Consider the following 21,601-nt stretch of genomic DNA (forward strand, 5'->3'; position numbering starts at 1 on the left):
ATTAAATACATTAGAAATGCATTTATATAAATAAAATGTTTGGTTTTTATTTATAAGTTATGTATATATTATATTATGGATTAAATATATTATATTAAATATATTACATATATGTTTGTGTATTATATATTTCCATATTGTATTTATATTTATAATACTTATATTTTATATAATATATTATACCTATGTTTATATATTATATATTCATAGATTAAATATATTATATTTTATATATTGTATATTTGTGTATTATATATTTCTATATTATATTCATCTTTATATTTATTATATATTTAATATAATATATTATACCTATAGTCATATATTATATATTTATGTTAAATATAGTATATTTTATATATTTATAATGCATTTAATATATTATACCTATATTTATATATTCTATTATATATAAATTTTAATATTATATTTTATATACAATGTAGAATATATTTAATATTATATTATATATTATATTATATGTATAACATATTTTTATATATTTAATTTACAATTTATAATATTTTTATAAATACAACATAATTAATTAAATAAAAGAGACAGAAGAGGGGCAAGGACTAGGCAAGCAAGGTTAAGTGACTTGTCCAGGGGGGCAGCTAAGTGGCTCAGTGGTTAGGTCATATGGTGTATAGAATGCCAGGCCTGAAGTCAGGAGGACCTGGGTTCAAATGTGACTTCTTAGACACTTCGTAGCTATACATCCCTTAAAAAAAAAAACAAAAAAAACCCTTACCCTCTATTGTAGATCATTAATAAATATCAGTCCCAAGGCAGAAGAGCGGTAAGGGCTAGGGCTAGGCAAGTGGGGTTAGTGACTTGCCCAGGGTCACACAGCTAGGAAGCGTCTGAGGTCACATTGGAACTATTAGGATAATTGGATTTATTAGAGAATAAGGTTGCTTATAAGAAACTCTCCAGCTCAGGAGGAGGTGCTGAAGAGGCTACCTTAAGACCAAACTGGAATTTTCATGGAGGTTCTTCTAGAGAATTCCAGGGGCAGCTAACTTCCAGCATTCCCAGCAAAGGATCATTGGGAATTCCCAGTGAAAATTCCAGTTTGGTCTTAAGATAACCTCTTCAAGCACCTCCTCCTGAGCTGGAGAGTTTCTTATAAGCAACCTTATTCTCTAATAAATCCAATTATCCTAACAGAAGCCAGGTCTTCCCAACTCCAGGCCTGACACTATCCACTGTACTACCTAGTTTGTTCATTGAAAAAAGAAAAATTTTTTTAATTGTCCAACTTAATAGATGAGGAAACTGAATCTAAGGCTCTGTCCAAAGTCAAAATGGCTAGTTGGTTGCTGAGTTGGGTTGCAAAATCCCACCTTCTGCCTCCCAGGCCAGGACTCTTTCACCTGGCCTGGCTGGGCCAGAACAGGGCCTGGGGTGAAAGCTATACGATTCAGGAAGAATTCAGAAAATGGTTTAGCAAAGGCCTCAAGGAAGAGGAGGAACTAAAGGGGAAACTGAGGAAAGAGGATCCACTGAGTAGGGAACAAGGTCTGGATGACTAGGAAAAGGCCAAAGGAAAGAAAAAGGTCAGTGGTCTCTTGACCAAGCCTCTCTCTGCCCCATATATTCTGCCTGGGATGACTCAGTCTTGGAGTCACAAGCCCTGGGTTGAGCTGGGAGGCCTCAACTCTCTGGGCAATCCATCGAACCTCTCTGAACCTCGGGATCCTCATCTGTCAAATGGGATGTCTCTGTCTGGCCTATCTCACAGGCAAGGAAAGTGGTTGGTAGTGAAGAACTGCAAAAAAAATGTGGGGGGAAGAAAAGGAAACCCAAAAAAGGGGGGAAAGGCTGGTGAAAGAGAGAAAACAGCATTACTCCTCTGCAAAAAAAAAAAAACAATTGGGCACTAGGGTGAATGAGAAACAGGGGAGACAAAGTAAAGGAGATGGAGCCGGGCAGACGACCTGTCCTAGTGACAACGATGGCAGGGAGGGAAGCCGACTCAAAGCCACAAAACTGAATATTGTGAAATATTAAAAAGAACCAAGTGGGCTCCAGCAACAACAACCAAAAAAAAAATGGAGAAGAAACCTCCCCATACAGGCTCTTTGCAGAAAGTGGTTGGAGCACTGCAGAGAACTCCAGACTTTTTTCCACAACTTGACTAATTTTGATGATTTTTTTCTTTTTCTTTTTTAAATTCTCCAGTCTAGGGAATGGCTGCACGGGGAAATCTGGGTGATGTTAAAATATAAACATAAGATATCAACAACTTCTATTTTTAAAAAAAAAGAACATACAGAATGACCGCAGGAATGTAAATGTCAAAAGCACAACCACAAAGCTGAGAAGCCACTGAGGGGAGGAAATGCAGCCCCCTCCCCTTCTGGCAGAGTTCAGGGGCAATGGGGGGGGGGAACCTACAAATGCTGTCAGACTCGGCTGCTCTACTGTTTAGTTCAGCAGAATTGCCATTTTCCTTCTTTTTTTAACCAAAGGAGAGGGAAGCAGAGAGAAGGGATCCATTTGGAAAAGGGGATACAAAAAGCAGAGAAGCAACAAAAAAAGCCAACATTAAAAAAGGGATTTGCAAAACAAACCAATGTGGGTACAATGATGAGTTTTTGTTCTTTCCTTCCTGCTCATGAAGGCAATGGGGCAGAGGGAAGGAGCTGGCTACCTCCTGCCTCTACCCCTGGTTCCAGTCCATGGGCCCAAGCTGCCCTTCCAATATAAAAGCCAGGGCAGGGCAGAGAAGGCCTTCATAGGGAGGATAACTAACATAGGAGCCCTGTTTAAGGGCTCCAGACCCCGAACTGTGCTCTCCCCAAGGAGAGGAGAGGAAAACGGGGAGACAGGAAGGGCCATTCCCTCCAGTTACAAGGTAGCTGGTTTGGGGAGGTCAGCCAGAGATCACGGTTCCTTCTCTTCCCTCCTTTGTTTTTTCCAGCATTTCCCCTTTCTCTGCAGCAGCCAGTTTTCCTCCCTTCTCTCGTCTTTCTTTCTCTTCTCTCAGTCTCTCCTTTCTTGCTCTCTCCCCCTCCTCTTCTCTGGGTCTCTTTTTTTCCCTTTCTCTCTTCTCCCCTCCTTTTCTCTTGTCTCTCTCTGCCTCTGTCTCTCTCCTCTCTCATTTCCTGATTAAAAGAGGCAGGTGCCGAATGTCTCTGTTGGCTTCTGGCTCTCTTTTCCCATGAATCTCCCCCCAAAAGGTCTCCCCTGTCCTATGTCACTCCAGTCTCCTGCCCAGCGCCTCCCAATATGGCGGTGCCAACCCTGTTACCTTGAGAAGGCTTCATCAAGGCCATCGTCGAGCTCCTTAAAGAAAACACAAGAGGCCCACGTTAGCTCCATCCTAGTACGTACGCTCTCCAGAATCACAAAGAGCTGGGAAGGATGACCACATGGCTGTGGGCTGCTGCTGCCCAAGGGCTGAGGGGACCCTAGAAAGGGGAAATGGCTCCCAATCCCACCCATAGCCTGGGCACTTGGGATCGAATATCTCAAATAATCAACCGCAAGATCCCATGATTGCCATCCAGAAGGGACTTTCCCATCTGTAAAATGGGAGGGTGAGAATGGCTGGCCTTGAAGGCCCTTTTAGCTATTCATGTCTGCTTCTTAGGGAATATCTGAGTTAGTGTCAAAAATGTCATTCTGTAATTATGGAGTTACACATAATTATCTTGGTGGTCCTCAGCTACAAAGCAGGTATTAGAAAATTCTTTAAAAAATTTTTTTAATCCTTAACTTCCCTCTTAGAATCAATATTTTGGGGGACAGCTGGGTAGCTCAGTAGATTGAGAACCAGACCTAGAGATGGGAGGTCCTGGGTTCAAATCACCTCAGATACTTCCCAGCTGTGTGACCCTGGGCAAGTCATGTGATCCCCATTGCCTAGCCCTCACCACTCTTCTTCTTGGAACCAATACATAGTATTGATTCCAAGGTGGAAGGTGAGGGTTTAAAAAAATTTTTTTAATCAATATTTTGTATTGGTTCCAAGGCAGAAGAGCAGTAAGGAGTAGGCAATGGGGGTTAAGTGACTTGCCCAGGGCCACCCAGCTAGGAAGTATCTGAGGTCACATTTGAACCCAGGACCTCCCGTTCTCCTCCCTCTCCTCATCCTCCCACTCAGGGGACTCACCCAGACCATGTTGTTATTGGTGAGGGGTTCAGGCTTCCCCACCTCGTCCAGGTTGGTGGCATTGGCACTCACGGTGGACAGTGGTGCTTTGGCCGTTTCCTCCAGGTCCAGCAGGTTTCCAGTGGTGACTGCTACAGAGGAGACCCCAAAGCAAGAGAACTTAGAAAGATGGAACCCCCCCTTTCCCACAATTTCCCCCCACGTGTCCTAAGAGGGAAGGAAATGGCCCATCATCCTCAACCAGACTGCTTAGAATAGGATAAAGACATTAGACATCACTTTGGACCTGGAAAGGATCTTAGAGATCATCTACAACCAGCTGACATTCTACAGAGAAGCAGGCTAGGGACCAGAGGGGCTCGGTGACTTAGTCAGGGTCAGAGATGGCGCATAGCTGATAATGGCCTTGGTCAGGGCCCCTCTTCACCACAACATCTCCCAACCCTCATACTAACTACAGGGTCTTCTGGCAATCTGTTGTTCTAGGGCCCTCTCTGCTCTGATGCTCTCTGTTCTAAGGTCCCTCCCAGCTCTGACAATCTGGAGGCTAAGGACCTTCCCAGGCTTGACATTCTGGGGTTCAAGGGCCCTCCCATCCCCAATATTGTGAGCTCTAAGGGCCCTCCCATCCCCAATATTGTGAGCTCTAAGGGCCCTCCCATCCCCAATGTTCTGGGCCCCAAGGGCCCTCCCATCCCCAATATTCTGGGCTCCAAGGGCCCTCCCATCCCCAATATTCTGGGCTCCAAGGGCCCTCCCATTCCCAATGTTCTGGGCTCCAAGGGCCCTCCCATCCCCAATATTCTGGGCTCCAAGGCCTCCCATCCCCAATGTTCTGGGCTCCAAGGCCTCCCATCCCCAATGTTCTGGGCTCCAAGGGCCCTCCCATCCCCAATGTTCTGGGCTCCAAGGCCTCCCATCTCCAATGTTCTGGGCTCCAAGGGCCCTCCCATCCCCAATATTCTGGGCTCCAAGGCCTCCCATCCCCAATATTCTAGGCTCCAAGGCCTCCCATCCCCAATGTTCTGGGCTCCAAGGCCTCCCATCCCCAATGTTCTGGGCTCCAAGGCCTCCCATCCCCAATATTCTAGGCTCCAAGGCCTCCCATCCCCAATGTTCTGGGCTCCAAGGCCTCCCATCCCCAATGTTCTGGGCTCCAAGGCCTCCCATCCCCAATGTTCTGGGCTCCAAGGCCTCCCATCCCCAATGTTCTGGGCTCCAAGGGCCCTCCCATCCCCAATATTCTGGGCTCCAAGGCCTCCCATCCCCAATATTCTAGGCTCCAAGGCCTCCCATCCCCAATGTTCTGGGCTCCAAGGCCTCCCATCCCCAATGTTCTGGGCTCCAAGGCCTCCCATCCCCAATGTTCTGGGCTCCAAGGGCCCTCCCATCCCCAATGTTCTGGGCTCCAAGGCCTCCCATCCCCAATATTCTAGGCTCCAAGGCCTCCCATCCCCAATGTTCTGGGCTCCAAGGCCTCCCATCCCCAATGTTCTGGGCTCCAAGGCCTCCCATCCCCAATGTTCTGGGCCCCAAGGGCCCTCCCAGCTCTCACATTCTGGGTTCTAGGGGCATGTCCTAGCCCTCCCCACACTGAGGGCTCACAAGTTCCCTTCAGACTGCTTCTCGCCTGGGCCAGGCCTCAGAGATCCCGGGAGAGCTCCCTTCCTGCCCTGGGCAGAGCTGCCATTTCAGCCCTGGCCTTTATGGGAGCAGCATCTTATTAAGGAGAGATAAAGGCGCGCTGGAGCACACCTGATCTCATCTGACCCTCACATGACCCTCTGAGCAAGGAGCTAAAAGCCGGCATTATCATCCAGGCTTCGCACAGTGCCCAGCACACAGGAGGCACTTGATACCCACGAGCTGATTGTGCCCATTTTAGAGATGAGGACACCGCAGGGCGGCGATTTGTCCGAGGTCGCAGAGAAAGTCAGTCCTGGAGACCATGAACAGCAGCCCCCCCAACGCTGCCGGGGTGCACCCAGGAGCCACCCCAGGAGCCACCCCAGGATCTGCAGACTGTGCACTGGGGGCCAGGAAGAGAAGGGGCCGAGAGGTGGGCATTCAGAGAACCGCTGGATGTCTGCGACGGCTCCCCACAATCCCCTCAGCCCGCCCCCCTCGCACCTTCCCCCCAACTCACGGCCTTTCAGGGAAGGGGAAGCGTCCAGCCGAGCCCCACAGGCGACTTCTTCCAAGCTTGCCTTCTCTCGCTTCTCCTTCTCTACAACAGAGCAGAGGTCGGGGTCTCGGGGGGCAGGCATGAGCCAAAAGAGCCCTGGGGGGGCCAGGGGCCGTCCGGGGGGGCTGGGGCGGAGTTCACGGAGCGGGGCAAGCGAGGAATGCGGGGTGCACGCCTGCCAACTGCATTGCCACCAATACCCCTGCAGGCTCCCTCCCTCCGTGCCCGGGCAAACACTCACCTTCCTTGGACACCTGCCAGAACTCAAAGGCGACTTTGAAGGCCTGGGCCACGGTGAGGGTAACTGCCTGTGCCTGCAAGAGGAAAAGGTGGAATGGGGGGGCTGGCAAAGGAGACGGTTATTCTGCCCCCCCCAAGCCCCGATCCCTGCAGATGTGAACAGACGGGAGCCCCGAGCCCTGGCCAAAAGGAAAGGAGGAAGGCGGCCCCCCCAGACCCCAGCATCGCAGGACCGCAGAGGCAGATCGCCTCTCAGGAAGGCTCTAGCACGACTTCAGAAGGATGGATGGAGAGGCTGACATTTTCAGCGTTCATTTATTTTTGTTTAACTGTACATTGCCGAAAACACATTTTTTAAATGGTTATAGATGGGGCTACTAGGTGACCCAGTGGATGGAGAGCCAGGGCCCAGAGATGGGAAGTCCTGGGTTCAAATCCGGCCTCCAACACTGAATGATCCTAGGCAAGTCACTTGACCCCCCCACCCCCCACCCCATTGCCTAGCCCTTACCGCTCTTCTGCCTTGGAACTAATACACAGTATAGATTCTGAGATGGAAGGGAAAGGTTTAAAATAATAAAATTAAAAAGGCAGCAGGGTAGTGATGGGCATATAGTGCAAGGTCTGGAGTCAGGAAGTCCCAAGTTCAAATCTAGCCTCAGGCCTAGGAGACCCTGGGTGAATCACTTAATCACTATCAGCCTCAGTTTCCTCATCTGTAAAATAGAGGTAATAGTAACCTCCGCCTCCCAGGGTTGTGATGAGGACCAAATGAGACAATATTTGTAAAGTGTCTAGCAGAGTGTCTGGTACACGAATGGTGCTCCATAAATGCACGTTTCGCCCTTTCCCTCCTTTTCTTCCTTCTCTCATTCCAAGACTGCCCCGTCCAGGTTTAACTAAACCTGTGGTACGGTGTCCCATCCACCCCAGCTCTCATGGCCTCTCATCGCACTCTGCAGGGAGCTCCAATTTATCAGCCTCTTTTCTGAAATGTGTCACCGCTAGCTGTGGGCTGCCCATGACAGAGGAAGAGTGGAAGTGAGACCTCTTTGTTTAGATCCTGGGTGTGGTCCAGCGCATGTGTCACGCCTGGGTCATGGCCCGCTGCTGACTCACTGTGAGCTTGCAGGCCACTAAGACACCCAGGTCTTTTTTTTAGCCCACAATGGAGGAAGGAGCTGGGATCCCCTGACTGTCCCAAAAGGAGGTGGGAGATGCTAAGAGACTAGGAGAAAAAAAGGGGGGGCAAGCGAACTGGGCAAACCAAGAGAAATAAAACCAAAGCCTGATGGAGGCCTTGGCTTTCCCCTTCCCCAATCTGAACTACTTCTCTGGGAAAGGAGCCTCTGAGATGAGGAGATGTGAGGTCCTGGGTTCAGATCTAGCCTTGGACGGCTCCTAGTTGTGTGATCCTGGGCAACAGGGCACACAAGGAGAAAGGATCCTCTTTCTCAGGGCACTGCAGACTTTCTGGGGCTGACCCAGGTCTGGTCTTCATTGCCGCCACCAAGGTCTTTCCTTCTGAGGCTTGCCAAGAGGGGACTTTAGGAGTCAGTGGGGGAGAGAGAGCTGGGATTGGGCCAAGCCTTGAGTCAGGGGGACCACAAGGTAGATGACTCAGAAATAGCTGTGTTCTAAGATTCTTCCCAGCTCTGGCATTCTGTGTTCTAAGGTCTCTCCCAGCTCTGACATTCCCTGTTCTAAGGTCTCTCCCAGCTCTGACATTCCCTGTTCTAAGGTCTCTCCCAGCTCTGACATTCCCTGTTCTAAGGTCCCTCCCAGCTCTGACATTCTCTGTTCTAAGGTCTCTCCCAGCACTGACATTCTCTGTTCTAAGGTCTCTCCCAGCTCTGACATTCCCTGTTCTAAGGTCTCTCCCAACTCTGACATTCTCTGTTCTAAGGTCTCTCTCAGCTCTGAGATTCTCTGTTCTAAGGTCTCTCCCAGCTCTGACATTCTCTGTTCTAAGCTCTCTCCCAGCTCTGACATTCTCTGTTCTAAGGTTCCTTCCAGCTCTGACATTCTCTGTTCTAGGGTCTCTCCCAGCTCTGACATTCCCTGTTCTAAGGTCTCTCCCAGCTCTGACATTCCCTGTTCTAAGCTCCCTCCCAGCTCTGACATTCTCTGTTCTAAGGTTCCTTCCAGCTCTGACATTCTCTGTTCTAAGGTCTCTCCCAGCTCTGACATTCTCTGTTCTAAGGTCTCTCCCAGCTCTGACATTCTCTGTTCTAAGGTTCCTTCCAGCTCTGACATTCTCTGTTCTAAGGTCTCTCCCAGCTCTGACATTCTCTGTTCTAAGGTCTCTCCCAGCTCTGACATTCTCTGTTCTAAGGTTCCTTCCAGCTCTGACATTCTCTGTTCTAAGGTCTCTCCCAGCTCTGACATTCCCTGTTCTAAGGTCTCTCCCAGCTCTGATATTCTCTGTTCTAAGATCTCTCCCAGCTCTGCTATTCCCTGTTCTAAGGTCTCTCCCAGCTCTTACATTCTCTGTTCTAAGGTCTCTCCCAGCTCTGACATTCTCTGTTCTAAGGTTCCTTCCAGCTCTGACATTCTCTGTTCTAAGCTCTCTCCCAGCTCTGACATTCTCTGTTCTAAGGTCTCTCCCAGCTCTGACATTCTCTGTTCTAAGGTTCCTTCCAGCTCTGACATTCTCTGTTCTAAGCTCTCTCCCAGCTCTGACATTCTCTGTTCTAAGGTCTCTCCCAGCTCTGACATTCCCTGTTCTAAGGTCTCTCCCAGCTCTGACATTCTCTGTTCTAAGGTCCCTCCCAGCTCTGACATTCTCTGTTCTAAGGTCTCTCCCAGCTCTGACATTCTCTGTTCTAAGGTCTCTCCCAGCTCTGACATTCTCTGTTCTAAGCTCTCTCCCAGCTCTGACATTCTCTGTTCTAAGGTCTCTCCCAGCTCTGACATTCTCTGTTCTAAGGTTCCTTCCAGCTCTGACATTCTCTGTTCTAAGCTCTCTCCCAGCTCTGACATTCTCTGTTCTAAGGTCTCTCCCAGCTCTGACATTCCCTGTTCTAAGGTCTCTCCCAGCTCTGACATTCCCTGTTCTAAGGTCTCTCCCAGCTCTGACATTCTCTGTTCTAAGGTCCCTCCCAGCTCTGACATTCTCTGTTCTAAGGTCTCTCCCAGCTCTGACATTCTCTGTTCTAAGGTCTCTCCCAGCTCTGACATTCTCTGTTCTAAGGTCTCTCCCAGCTCTGACATTCTCTGTTCTAAGGTTCCTTCCAGCTCTGACATTCTCTGTTCTAAGGTCTCTCCCAGCTCTGACATTCTCTGTTCTAAGGTCTCTCCCAGCTCTGACATTCCCTGTTCTAAGGTCTCTCCCAGCTCTGACATTCCCTGTTCTAAGGTCTCTCCCAGCTCTGACATTCTCTGTTCTAAGATCTCTCCCAGCTCTGACATTCCCTATTCTAAGCTCCTTCCTAACTGACTTTCTGTCTTCTAAGCTCCCTCCCAGCTCTGACATTCTCTGTTCTAAGCTCCCTCCCAGCTCTGACATTCCCTGTTCTAAGCTCCCTCCCAGCTCTGACATTCTCTGTTCTAAGCTCTCTCCCAGCTCTGACATTCTCTGTTCTAAGGTCTCTCCCAGCTCTGACATTCTCTGTTCTAAGGTTCCTTCCAGCTCTGACATTCTCTGTTCTAAGGTCTCTCCCAGCTCTGACATTCTCTGTTCTAAGGTCTCTCCCAGCTCTGACATTCTCTGTTCTAAGGTTCCTTCCAGCTCTGACATTCTCTGTTTTAAGGTCTCTTCTGGTTCTGATAGTCTGGGTTCTAAGGTCTCTCCCAGCTCTGACATTCCCTGTTCTAAGGTCTCTCCCAGCTCTGACATTCCCTGTTCTAAGGTCTCTCCCAGCTCTGACATTCTCTGTTCTAAGATCTCTCCCAGCTCTGCTATTCCCTGTTCTAAGGTCTCTCCCAGCTCTTACATTCTCTGTTCTAAGGTCTCTCCCAGCTCTGACATTCTCTGTTCTAAGGTTCCTTCCAGCTCTGACATTCTCTGTTCTAAGCTCTCTCCCAGCTCTGACATTCTCTGTTCTAAGGTCTCTCCCAGCTCTGACATTCCCTGTTCTAAGGTCTCTCCCAGCTCTGACATTCTCTGTTCTAAGGTCCCTCCCAGCTCTGACATTCTCTGTTCTAAGGTCTCTCCCAGCTCTGACATTCTCTGTTCTAAGGTCTCTCCCAGCTCTGACATTCTCTGTTCTAAGCTCTCTCCCAGCTCTGACATTCTCTGTTCTAAGGTCTCTCCCAGCTCTGACATTCTCTGTTCTAAGGTTCCTTCCAGCTCTGACATTCTCTGTTCTAAGCTCTCTCCCAGCTCTGACATTCTCTGTTCTAAGGTCTCTCCCAGCTCTGACATTCCCTGTTCTAAGGTCTCTCCCAGCTCTGACATTCCCTGTTCTAAGGTCTCTCCCAGCTCTGACATTCTCTGTTCTAAGGTCCCTCCCAGCTCTGACATTCTCTGTTCTAAGGTCTCTCCCAGCTCTGACATTCTCTGTTCTAAGGTCTCTCCCAGCTCTGACATTCTCTGTTCTAAGGTCTCTCCCAGCTCTGACATTCTCTGTTCTAAGGTTCCTTCCAGCTCTGACATTCTCTGTTCTAAGGTCTCTCCCAGCTCTGACATTCTCTGTTCTAAGGTCTCTCCCAGCTCTGACATTCCCTGTTCTAAGGTCTCTCCCAGCTCTGACATTCCCTGTTCTAAGGTCTCTCCCAGCTCTGACATTCTCTGTTCTAAGATCTCTCCCAGCTCTGACATTCCCTATTCTAAGCTCCTTCCTAACTGACTTTCTGTCTTCTAAGCTCCCTCCCAGCTCTGACATTCTCTGTTCTAAGCTCCCTCCCAGCTCTGACATTCCCTGTTCTAAGCTCCCTCCCAGCTCTGACATTCTCTGTTCTAAGCTCTCTCCCAGCTCTGACATTCTCTGTTCTAAGGTCTCTCCCAGCTCTGACATTCTCTGTTCTAAGGTTCCTTCCAGCTCTGACATTCTCTGTTCTAAGGTCTCTCCCAGCTCTGACATTCTCTGTTCTAAGGTCTCTCCCAGCTCTGACATTCTCTGTTCTAAGGTTCCTTCCAGCTCTGACATTCTCTGTTCTAAGGTCTCTTCTGGTTCTGATAGTCTGGGTTCTAAGGTCTCTCCCAGCTCTGACATTCCCTGTTCTAAGGTCTCTCCCAGCTCTGACATTCCCTGTTCTAAGGTCTCTCCCAGCTCTGACATTCTCTGTTCTAAGATCTCTCCCAGCTCTGCTATTCCCTGTTCTAAGGTCTCTCCCAGCTCTTACATTCTCTGTTCTAAGGTCTCTCCCAGCTCTGACATTCTTTGTTCTAAGGTTCCTTCCAGCTCTGACATTCTCTGTTCTAAGGTCTCTCCCAGCTCTGACATTCTCTGTTCTAAGGTCTCTCCCAGCTCTGACATTCTCTGTTCTAAGGTTCCTTCCAGCTCTGACATTCTCTGTTCTAAGCTCTCTCCCAGCTCTGACATTCTCTGTTCTAAGGTCTCTCCCAGCTCTGACATTCCCTGTTCTATGGTCTCTCCCAGCTCTGACATTCCCTGTTCTAAGGTCTCTCCCAGCTCTGACATTCTCTGTTCTAAGGTCCCTCCCAGCTCTGACATTCTCTGTTCTAAGGTCTCTCCCAGCTCTGACATTCTCTGTTCTAAGGTCTCTCCCAGCTCTGACATTCTCTGTTCTAAGGTCTCTCCCAGCTCTGACATTCTCTGTTCTAAGGTTCCTTCCAGCTCTGACATTCTCTGTTCTAAGGTCTCTCCCAGCTCTGACATTCTCTGTTCTAAGGTCTCTCCCAGCTCTGACATTCTCTGTTCTAAGGTTCCTTCCAGCTCTGACATTCTCTGTTCTAAGGTCTCTCCCAGCTCTGACATTCTCTGTTCTAAGGTCCCTCCCAGCTCTGACATTCTCTGTTCTAAGGTCTCTCCCAGCTCTGACATTCCCTGTTCTAAGGTCTCTCCCAGCTCTGACATTCTCTGTTCTAAGGTCTCTCCCAGCTCTGACATTCCCTGTTCTAAGGTCTCTCCCAGATCTGACATTCTCTGTTCTAAGGTCCCTCCCAGCTCTGACATTCTCTGTTCTAAGGTCCCTCCCAGCTCTGACATTCTCTGTTCTAAGGTCTCTCCCAGCTCTGACATTCTCTGTTCTAAGGTCCCTCCCAGCTCTGACATTCTCTGTTCTAAGGTCTCTCCCAGCTCTGACATTCCCTGTTCTAAGGTCTCTCCCAGCTCTGACATTCTCTGTTCTAAGGTCTCTCCCAGCTCTGACATTCCCTGTTCTAAGGTCTCTCCCAGATCTGACATTCTCTGTTCTAAGGTCCCTCCCAGCTCTGACATTCTCTGTTCTAAGGTCCCTCCCAGCTCTGACATTCTCTGTTCTAAGGTCTCTCCCAGCACTGACATTCTCTGTTCTAAGCTCTCTCCCAGCTCTGACATTCCCTGTTCTAAGGTTCCTTCCAGCTCTGACATTCTCTGTTCTAAGGTTCCTTCCAGCTCTGACATTCTCTGTTCTAAGGTCTCTCCCAGCTCTGACATTCTCTGTTCTAAGGTTCCTTCCAGCTCTGACATTCTCTGTTCTAAGGTCTCTCCCAGCTCTGACATTCTCTGTTCTAAGGTCTCTCCCAGCTCTGACATTCCCTGTTCTAAGGTCTCTCCCAGCTCTGACATTCCCTGTTCTAAGGTCTCTCCCAGCTCTGACATTCTCTGTTCTAAGATCTCTCCCAGCTCTGCTATTCCCTGTTCTAAGGTCTCTCCCAGCTCTTACATTCTCTGTTCTAAGGTCTCTCCCAGCTCTGACATTCTCTGTTCTAAGCTCTCTCCCAGCTCTGACATTCTCTGTTCTAAGGTCTCTCCCAGCTCTGACATTCTCTGTTCTAAGGTTCCTTCCAGCTCTGACATTCTCTGTTCTAAGCTCTCTCCCAGCTCTGACATTCTCTGTTCTAAGGTCTCTCCCAGCTCTGACATTCCCTGTTCTAAGGTCTCTCCCAGCTCTGACATTCCCTGTTCTAAGGTCTCTCCCAGCTCTGACATTCTCTGTTCTAAGGTCCCTCCCAGCTCTGACATTCTCTGTTCTAAGGTCTCTCCCAGCTCTGACATTCTCTGTTCTAAGGTCTCTCCCAGCTCTGACATTCTCTGTTCTAAGGTCTCTCCCAGCTCTGACATTCTCTGTTCTAAGGTTCCTTCCAGCTCTGACATTCTCTGTTCTAAGCTCTCTCCCAGCTCTGACATTCTCTGTTCTAAGGTCTCTCCCAGCTCTGACATTCTCTGTTCTAAGGTTCCTTCCAGCTCTGACATTCTCTGTTCTAAGGTCTCTCCCAGCTCTGACATTCTCTGTTCTAAGGTCTCTCCCAGGTCTAACATTCCCTGTTCTAAGGTCTCTCCCAGCTCTGACATTCCCTGTTCTAAGGTCTCTCCCAGCTCTGACATTCTCTGTTCTAAGATCTCTCCCAGCTCTGACATTCCCTATTCTAAGCTCCTTCCTAACTGACTTTCTGTCTTCTAAGCTCCCTCCCAGCTCTGACATTCTCTGTTCTAAGCTCCCTCCCAGCTCTGACATTCCCTGTTCTAAGCTCCCTCCCAGCTCTGACATTCCCTGTTCTAAGATCCCTCCCAGCTCTGACATTTTCTGTTCTAAGGTCTCTCCCAGCTCTGACATTCTCTGTTCTAAGGTCTCTCCCAGCTCTGACATTCCATGTTCTAAAGCCAATTTAAGCTCTGCTATCTTATGTTCTAATAGCATTTCCAGCATTGACCTTCTAGCTTCTGGGAACCCTTTCGGTGCTGACATGTCTAAGCCTTCATGTCCTTTGCAATTTCGCCATGAACTTAGGGATGTAAATGGCAGTGGGGAGACAGGAGCTTTCGGGCAGGAAGGTGGCAAGATCTGTAAAGGAATCCAGAGCTCATCCAAAGTGACTGAAAGCCGTCACTCACCCACGATCTCCTGGGAGGGGCCGGGGTACGGAATCTAGCGCTGGGCACCCCAATCTTGCCAAGATGTAGGGCTGTCTGACTCGAACATATAATTAGTCCATATTTTTAGTTCATGGCCAATTCTCAATGGTAACTGGGTCTATTAAACTTGATTCCAACGTGACAGCTTAAATTGTAAACAGCTGTGAAGAGTTTCATACTTAATTACCATATTTAAGTTTTGCCATAAAGTGTTCGCATTTCCATCAAAAATGTAAATGCCAGAGACATTCAAATGAGATTTTATACTTCATGAAGTTTAATTGGCACAAATCACTCAGCGTGTTGGGGGATTTTCAATGTTAAAAACAAAACCAAAAACCCCACTTTTCTTTTTTTAAAACAGGCAATAGGCGACAATTCACATCTCAGTTAAATCAGGTTGTTTGGGGGAATGGAGGGAAGGCGGGGGAGGATGGAGGTCTGAACCGGCTCCGCTCCCACGCTGTCCAGGGGGGAACAGGGGAGGACGGGGAATCAGGCTGAGTCCTTCTGCCAGAACTGGGAGCTTTCAACCAACAGAGCTTCCTCTACAGAGAAGCAAGGCCCAGAGAGAAGCAAGGCCAAGCCTCTCCAAAGCACCCTGGACACACTGACGCGGAGCACTCTCCTCCGCTTCCAATCACCAAGAAGGAAAGAACAGATAAGCCACCGAGCAGGAAGGGGCTGCAGAGTTCTCCTCGTCCAAGCTCTTCATTTGATCAAGAAACCAGCAGAGGCCCAGAGAGGGAGACGCTGACTCCAGAGGTCACACAGAAAAGAGCTCAGATTTGTGTCTCCAATTACCATTAAAAATGTGGGGAGTGGGAGGGTGGGGGGCAGCTGGGTAGCTCAGTGGATGGAGAGCCAGTCCTAGAGACGGGAGGTCCTAGGTTCAAATCTGGCCTCAGACACTTCCTAGCTGTGTGACCCTGGGCAAGTCACTTCACCCCCATTGCCTAACCCTTACCACTCTTCTGCCTTGGAGCCAATACACAGTATTGACTCCAAGATGGAAGGTAAGGGTTTAAAAAAAAATGTGTGCTTGGGGGGAAGGGAGGGAAAGGATTCAACTTCATTTTGCTTTGTCAGAAAGGGAGATCACTTAGAGAGCATCCCAGAATTGGAGCCTCAAAAGGGTCAACTTTATTGTTATTATTTTTGTAAACCTTTATATTCTATCTTAGAATATAAATGACCCTGTCCAGGGTCACCCAGCTAGGATGTGTCTGAGGCCAGATTTGAACTCCAGGCACAGAGCACTAGTGCAAGAAGATTCATCTTCCTGAGTTTATACTCAGCCTCAGACACTCAGGCAACTCACTTCATTGGCCTCAGTTTCCTCCTCTGTTAAATGAGCTGGAAAAGGAAATGGCAAATTGCTCCAGTATCTTAGTTTGTATAACCCCAGGTAAGTCACTTCACCCTGTCTGCCTCAGTTTCCTCCTCTGTTAAATGAGCTGGAGAAGGAAATGGCTAACCACTCCAGTATCTTAGTTTGTATAACCCCAGGTAAGTCACTTCACCCTGTCTGCCTCAGTTTCCTCCTCTGTTAAATGAGCTGGAGAAGGAAATGGCTAACCACTCCAGTATCTTAGTTTGTATAACCCCAGGTAAGTCACTTCACCCTGTCTGCCTCAGTTTCCTCCTCTGTAAAATGAGTCAGAGAAGGAAATGTAAAACCACTCTAGTATTAGCCAAGAGTTGCAGAGCCAAGCACCACTGAAATGATTGAATAATAACATGATCAAAATCACTGAATGTCTCTCTGCCTCAGTTTCTTCACCTGTTCAAAAGGGACATTTATAATACAGACCCCCCAGCCTTGTTACAAAGATTAAATGACACAATACAAAACGTAAAAGCGCACTGCAAAGGGAACATGCTACGTGAATGTGGGCCTGGCTCAAACATACTTGTGAAATTCGTGCCATATTTACTCCTGGGGCCAAGTGTAGCTTCTCATTCATCCCCTGTGACTCAGGGCACCCAAAGGTACTGGGTAAATGTTTGCTGAAAGCAGAGAAGAGGGAGTGGAGGACTGTTCCAGGAAACAGGCCCCCTCCCCTCCCTGCCTTTCCTTAGGAAGAGGCCTGCCTGGGGCTGCCGGAGGCAACACATTCCATTTTAATTTGCAGAGAACCTTATCTTGAGGGAGCACGAAGGGGCTGCTCTGAGCAAGCAGAGCCCTCCCCCCCCCCATTGTCTCCAAAGGAGAAGGGAGGCAAACACATCTGTCTGCTCCAGAAAGATCTCTTCCTCAGGCCTAAGAGGTGGCATGAGCTGGGCACAGCAATGCCACCAACAGCCCGGCTGCTACCTGCCCCAGGAGAGGGGGAGCTGCCGGAGGGCACGGCCGGTTTCTGACTGCCTAGTATACAGTGGGAGATTAATCAAATGGGAATTTCTTGAAGATGATGACCAGGATGGTAGATTGAAAAGAATGCTGGGCAAAGAATTAGGGGCCAGGGGATGTATTCTCAGCTCTGCCTCTTAATTCTTGGTGTTACCCTAGGCAGGTCACGCGGCACCCCACGTCCCTGTTCTAAAAAATGAGGGAGGGGCAAACCACAAGGTCTCTAAGATCCCTCCCAGCTCTGACATTCCCTGTTCCAAGAGGCTCTTCCCAGCTGAGATGCCCTAAGACCCTCCCAGCTCTGGCAGTCTCTGTTCTAAGCTCTCTCCCAGCTCTGACATTCTCTGTTCTAAGCTCTCTCTCAGCTCTGACATTCTCTGTTCTAAGGTCTCTCCCAGCTCTGACATTCTCTGTTCTAAGATCTCTCCCAGCTCTGACATTCTGTGTTCTAAGGTCTCTCCCAGCTCTGACATTCTGTGTTCTAAGGTCTCTCCCAGCTCTGACATTCTCTGTTCTAAGCTCTCTCCCAGCTCTGACATTCTCTGTTCTAAGCTCTCTCCCAGCTCTGACATTCTCTGTTCTAAGCTCTCTCCCAGCTCTGACATTCTCTGTTCTAAGCTCTCTCCCAGCTCTGACATTCTCTGTTCTAAGGTCTCTCCCAGCTCTGACATTCTCTGTTCTAAGGTCTCTCCCAGCTCTGACATTCCCTGTTCTAAGATCTCTCCCAGCTCTGACATTCCCTGTTCTAAGGTCTCTCCCAGCTCTGACATTCTCTGTTCTAAGGTCTCTCCCAGCTCTGACATTCCCTGTTCTAAGGTCTCTCCCAGCTCTGACATTCTCTGTTCTAAGGTCTCTCCCAGCTCTGACATTCCCTGTTCTAAGGTCTCTCCCAGCTCTGACATTCTCTGTTCTAAGGTCTCTCCCAGCTCTGACATTCCCTGTTCTAAGGTCTCTCCCAGCTCTGACATTCTCTGTTCTAAACTCTCTCCCAGCTCTGACATTCTCTGTTCTAAGGTCTCTCCCAGCTCTGACATTCTCTGTTCTAAGGTCTCTCCCAGCTCTGACATTCTCTGTTCTAAGGTCTCTCCCAGCTCTGACATTCTGGGTTCTAAGGTCTCTTCTGGTTCTGATAGTCTGGGTTCTAAGGTCTCTCCCAGCTCTGACATTCTCTGTTCTAAGGTCTCTCCCAGCTCTGACATTCTCTGTTCTAAGGTCTCTCCCAGCTCTGACATTCTCTGTTCTAAGGTCTCTCCCAGCTCTGACAGTCTCTGTTCTAAGGTCTCTCCCAGCTCTGACATTCTCTGTTCTAAGGTCTCTCCCAGCTCTGACATTCTCTGTTCTAAGGTCTCTCCCAGCTCTGACATTCTCTGTTCTAAGGTCTCTCCCAGCTCTGACATTCTCTGTTCTAAGGTCTCTCCCAGCTCTGACATTCTCTGTTCTCAGGTCTCTCCCAGCTCTGACATTCTCTGTTCTAAGGTCTCTCCCAGCTCTGCCATTCTCTGTTCTAAGGTCTCTCCCAGCTCTGCCATTCTCTGTTCTAAGGTCTCTCCCAGCTCTGACATTCTCTGTTCTAAGGTCTCTCCCAGCTCTGACACTCTCTGTTCTAAGGTCTCTCCCAGCTCTGACATTCTCTGTTCTAAGGTCTCTCCCAGCTCTGACATTCTCTGTTCTAAGGTCTCTCCCAGCTCTGACATTCTCTGTTCTAAGGTCTCTCCCAGCTCTGACATTCTCTGTTCTAAGGTCTCTCTCAGCTCCAAAATTCTGGGTTCTACAATCTCTCCCAGTCCTGACATCCTGTGTTCTAAGGGTCCCCCCAGCTCTAATATTCTGTCTTACTTTTTTGCCCATCCAGAGAGACTAAGATAACTGAGATCTTTCTTAGAAGGGAAAAACAATCCTCTTTAGGGCACAGAGCAGTGGGTTTCATAGATGAGAGGCCCCATGATCGTTCCCCTCCCATAGGAGCTTGGGAGAGGGCAAGGAGAAGGGGCCACAGATCGGATCAATCATGGAACCCCCCCCCCCCCATGCAAACACAATGCAATGATTAAAAGACCGAATCAAGGAAAGAAGAAGCCAAGGATGGGGGATCTCAGCAATGTACAAACTCAATCAAATTTCTGAATATTGCAGAGGAGACTGTGCTGATTAAAAAAAAAAGGAAGGAACTCTCCAGGCCTCCAGATTCCCAGACAGACCATCACCTAGATGACTTCCCAGCTGTGGCTCTACTTCCCATTTTCATCCACCCTTTCCACTCGTTCTGGCTCTCTCTGCCCACCAGACCTCTCCCCCAGCATCTGGGGTCCATCTAGAAGCTCCCTGAGGGCAGGAACTGGCTTTGGTCTCGTTTTCTCGCCCTAGGCCAGCGCCTATCACACAGGCAGCCTGTCCGTGCTTGCTGACCACTGCAGGACGGCTGGGTCTGTCTTCTCCTCACCCCTGTCCAGTTGCACTCTCCCCGCTCCCTCCCTCTCTCAGCCTTGGCCCCAGTCCCCACTCCCACCCCCTCCCCATCCCCAGGCCCTAAGCCTGGCCAGCTGCACATGGCAGGAGGGGAGGAGGAGGATAACAAAGGGGATTAATGAGCTGGTATTTTTAAACCTGAGCCAGCAGAATCTCAGAAGCGAAGCCATAAACCACCGGTGACTCAGCGCAGGGACAGAAACGTCAGAGACTTGCCAAGGCCCCGTCCCCAAGGCCAAGAGCTCCAGAGACGGCGCTGGAGGGGGGAGGACGGCCGGGGTCCGTCTTGGCCTTCCCCCGGGGGCCTCACCTGCAGTGCTCAGGGAGGGGGAGCAGCCGAGGATGACGAGGGCTTGACACATCATCTCATTTGAGTTTGGCAACAATAACAGCCAGTATCTATCTCTATAAGGCTTTAAAGCAACAGCTTAAACCCAGGGTCTGAGCAGAGTTTTCATTGGGTCCTTAAGCTTGGATGGCAAAAAAAAAAAGAAGATCTCTTTACCTTCACTGATCTCTAACAGAAATTTAAGTTCATTGAAGTCAATTATGAATTTTTAAAAAACCTCATTATTTAGATGAGGTCCACAGGCCTCACAAGATTGTCAAAAATATACAAAAATCCACAGCACGTGAAAGATTGAGATCCTCCGCTTTAAAGGTTTGGTAAAGAGGAAGCAGACGCTATTATCATTTTACAGTTGAGGAAACTGAGGCCAAGGGAGATCTTGGTCCAGGGTCCAAAGGCTGGCAAGCGCAAGAAACCTGAAACAAACAGCTCTTTTCACCATAGATATCGTTCTTATCTGCTGAAGAATGAAACTAACCAACCCACCCACACGCATTTATTAAGCACCGACTCAGTGCCGGGTCCCGCAGACAGAAGTGCACATTTATTTCAGCACCCATGAGGTGCCCAGGACTGGAAGAGTATAAAAACGAGAGGCCATAACATCAAGGGACTTGAGCTCCAAAAGGAAAGTTTGGATCACAGCAATGTTTCCCAAAATAATCGAGTGATAATAAGAGCTAATATTTGCATACACATTTTTTTAATCCTTAGTTTCTGTCTCTAAGACAGAAGGGCAAAGGCTAAGCAAACAGGGTTCAGTAACTTGCCCAAAATCATAGAGGTAAGAAAGGTCTGAGGCAAGATTTGAACTCAGGTTCTCCTGACTCCAGACCTGCCTCTCTATCCACTGTGCCACCTAGCTGTCCATTTCTATAAGGTTTTAAGGTTTTTAGACCACTTTGGAAATATTTGTTCCTTTGAGTGTCAAAATCCTGGAGAAAGAAGTGCTATTGCTATCACCCTTGTTTTACAGATGGGGAAATTGAGGCTGGAAACGCTTAAGAGATTTGTCCAAGGTTGCCCAGTTAGTGTCTGAGGTGGGATTTGAACTCAGGTCTACTGACTCCCAACCCAGAGCTCTATCCACTATACCTAGAGCCTCTACTCAAGGTTCCCAGAACATACCTTAGGGAGGATCTCAGAGCAGCACAGTGGCAAAAGCAGCTGGCATTGGACTCCTAGTTTTTCCTGTGCCTCAGTTTCTATTATAGGACAGAGGAATGGGCCTAAGAAGGCCTCTATCAGCCCTTCTACTCAGCCATTATGTGGGAGACTGTGGGCAGAGCAGTCTCTCCTGAACCTCAACATCCTTTCTACTATCCCCAAGGCCTCTCCTATCAGGGTCTTATAATGTCCTGGGATGCTGGGTACCTGGCGAGAGTGAGAAGCAGAAAAAAGCCCAGACAGGGGGCCAGAACACCTGAGTTCTGCTCCTACCTGAGCTCCCTATCTTCCTCTGAATCATAGAGAAGACAGACTACGGAGTCTAAGGGCTCTCCCACCTCTGACGTTTTCTGTTCAAAGGCCCCCCTAACTCCAACTCTGATGTTCTAAGGTCTCTCCCAGCTCTGACATTCTCTGTTCTAAGGTCTCTCCCAGCCCTGACATTCCCTGTTCTAAGGTCTCTCCCAGCTCTGACATTCCCTGTTCTAAGGTCTCTCCCAGCTCTGACATTCTCTGTTCTAAGGTCTCTCCCAGCTCTGACATTCTCTGTTCTAAGGTCTCTCCCAGCTCTGACATTCTGTGTTCTAAGGTCTCTCCCAGCTCTGACATTCTGTGTTCTAAGGTCTCTCCCAGCTCTGACATTCTCTGTTCTAAGCTCCCTCCCAGCTCTGACATTCTCTGTTCTAAGGTCTCTCCCAGCTCTGACATTCTCTGTTCTAAGGTCTCTCCCAGCTCTGACATTCTCTGTTCTAAGATC

At 48.8% G+C, this 21,601-nt stretch overlaps 1 protein-coding gene across 1 annotated transcript in view; it reads right to left on the minus strand.

Moving 5' to 3' along the window:
• Positions 1-21,601, minus strand: part of LDLRAP1 (low density lipoprotein receptor adaptor protein 1) — a 33,496-nt gene that overhangs the window by 2,521 nt on the left and 9,374 nt on the right. The window contains exons 4-7 of the mRNA XM_056795522.1: positions 6,550-6,622; positions 6,270-6,350; positions 4,124-4,254; positions 3,260-3,294 (exon numbers count right to left, since the gene is read on the minus strand). Coding sequence (XP_056651500.1) covers positions 3,260-3,294; positions 4,124-4,254; positions 6,270-6,350; positions 6,550-6,622 — 320 coding nt within the window. The remainder of the gene's footprint in view (positions 1-3,259; positions 3,295-4,123; positions 4,255-6,269; positions 6,351-6,549; positions 6,623-21,601) is intronic.

The sequence above is a fragment of the Monodelphis domestica genome, chromosome 4, assembly GCF_027887165.1.
Source record: "Monodelphis domestica isolate mMonDom1 chromosome 4, mMonDom1.pri, whole genome shotgun sequence".
Taxonomy (NCBI): domain Eukaryota; kingdom Metazoa; phylum Chordata; class Mammalia; order Didelphimorphia; family Didelphidae; genus Monodelphis; species Monodelphis domestica.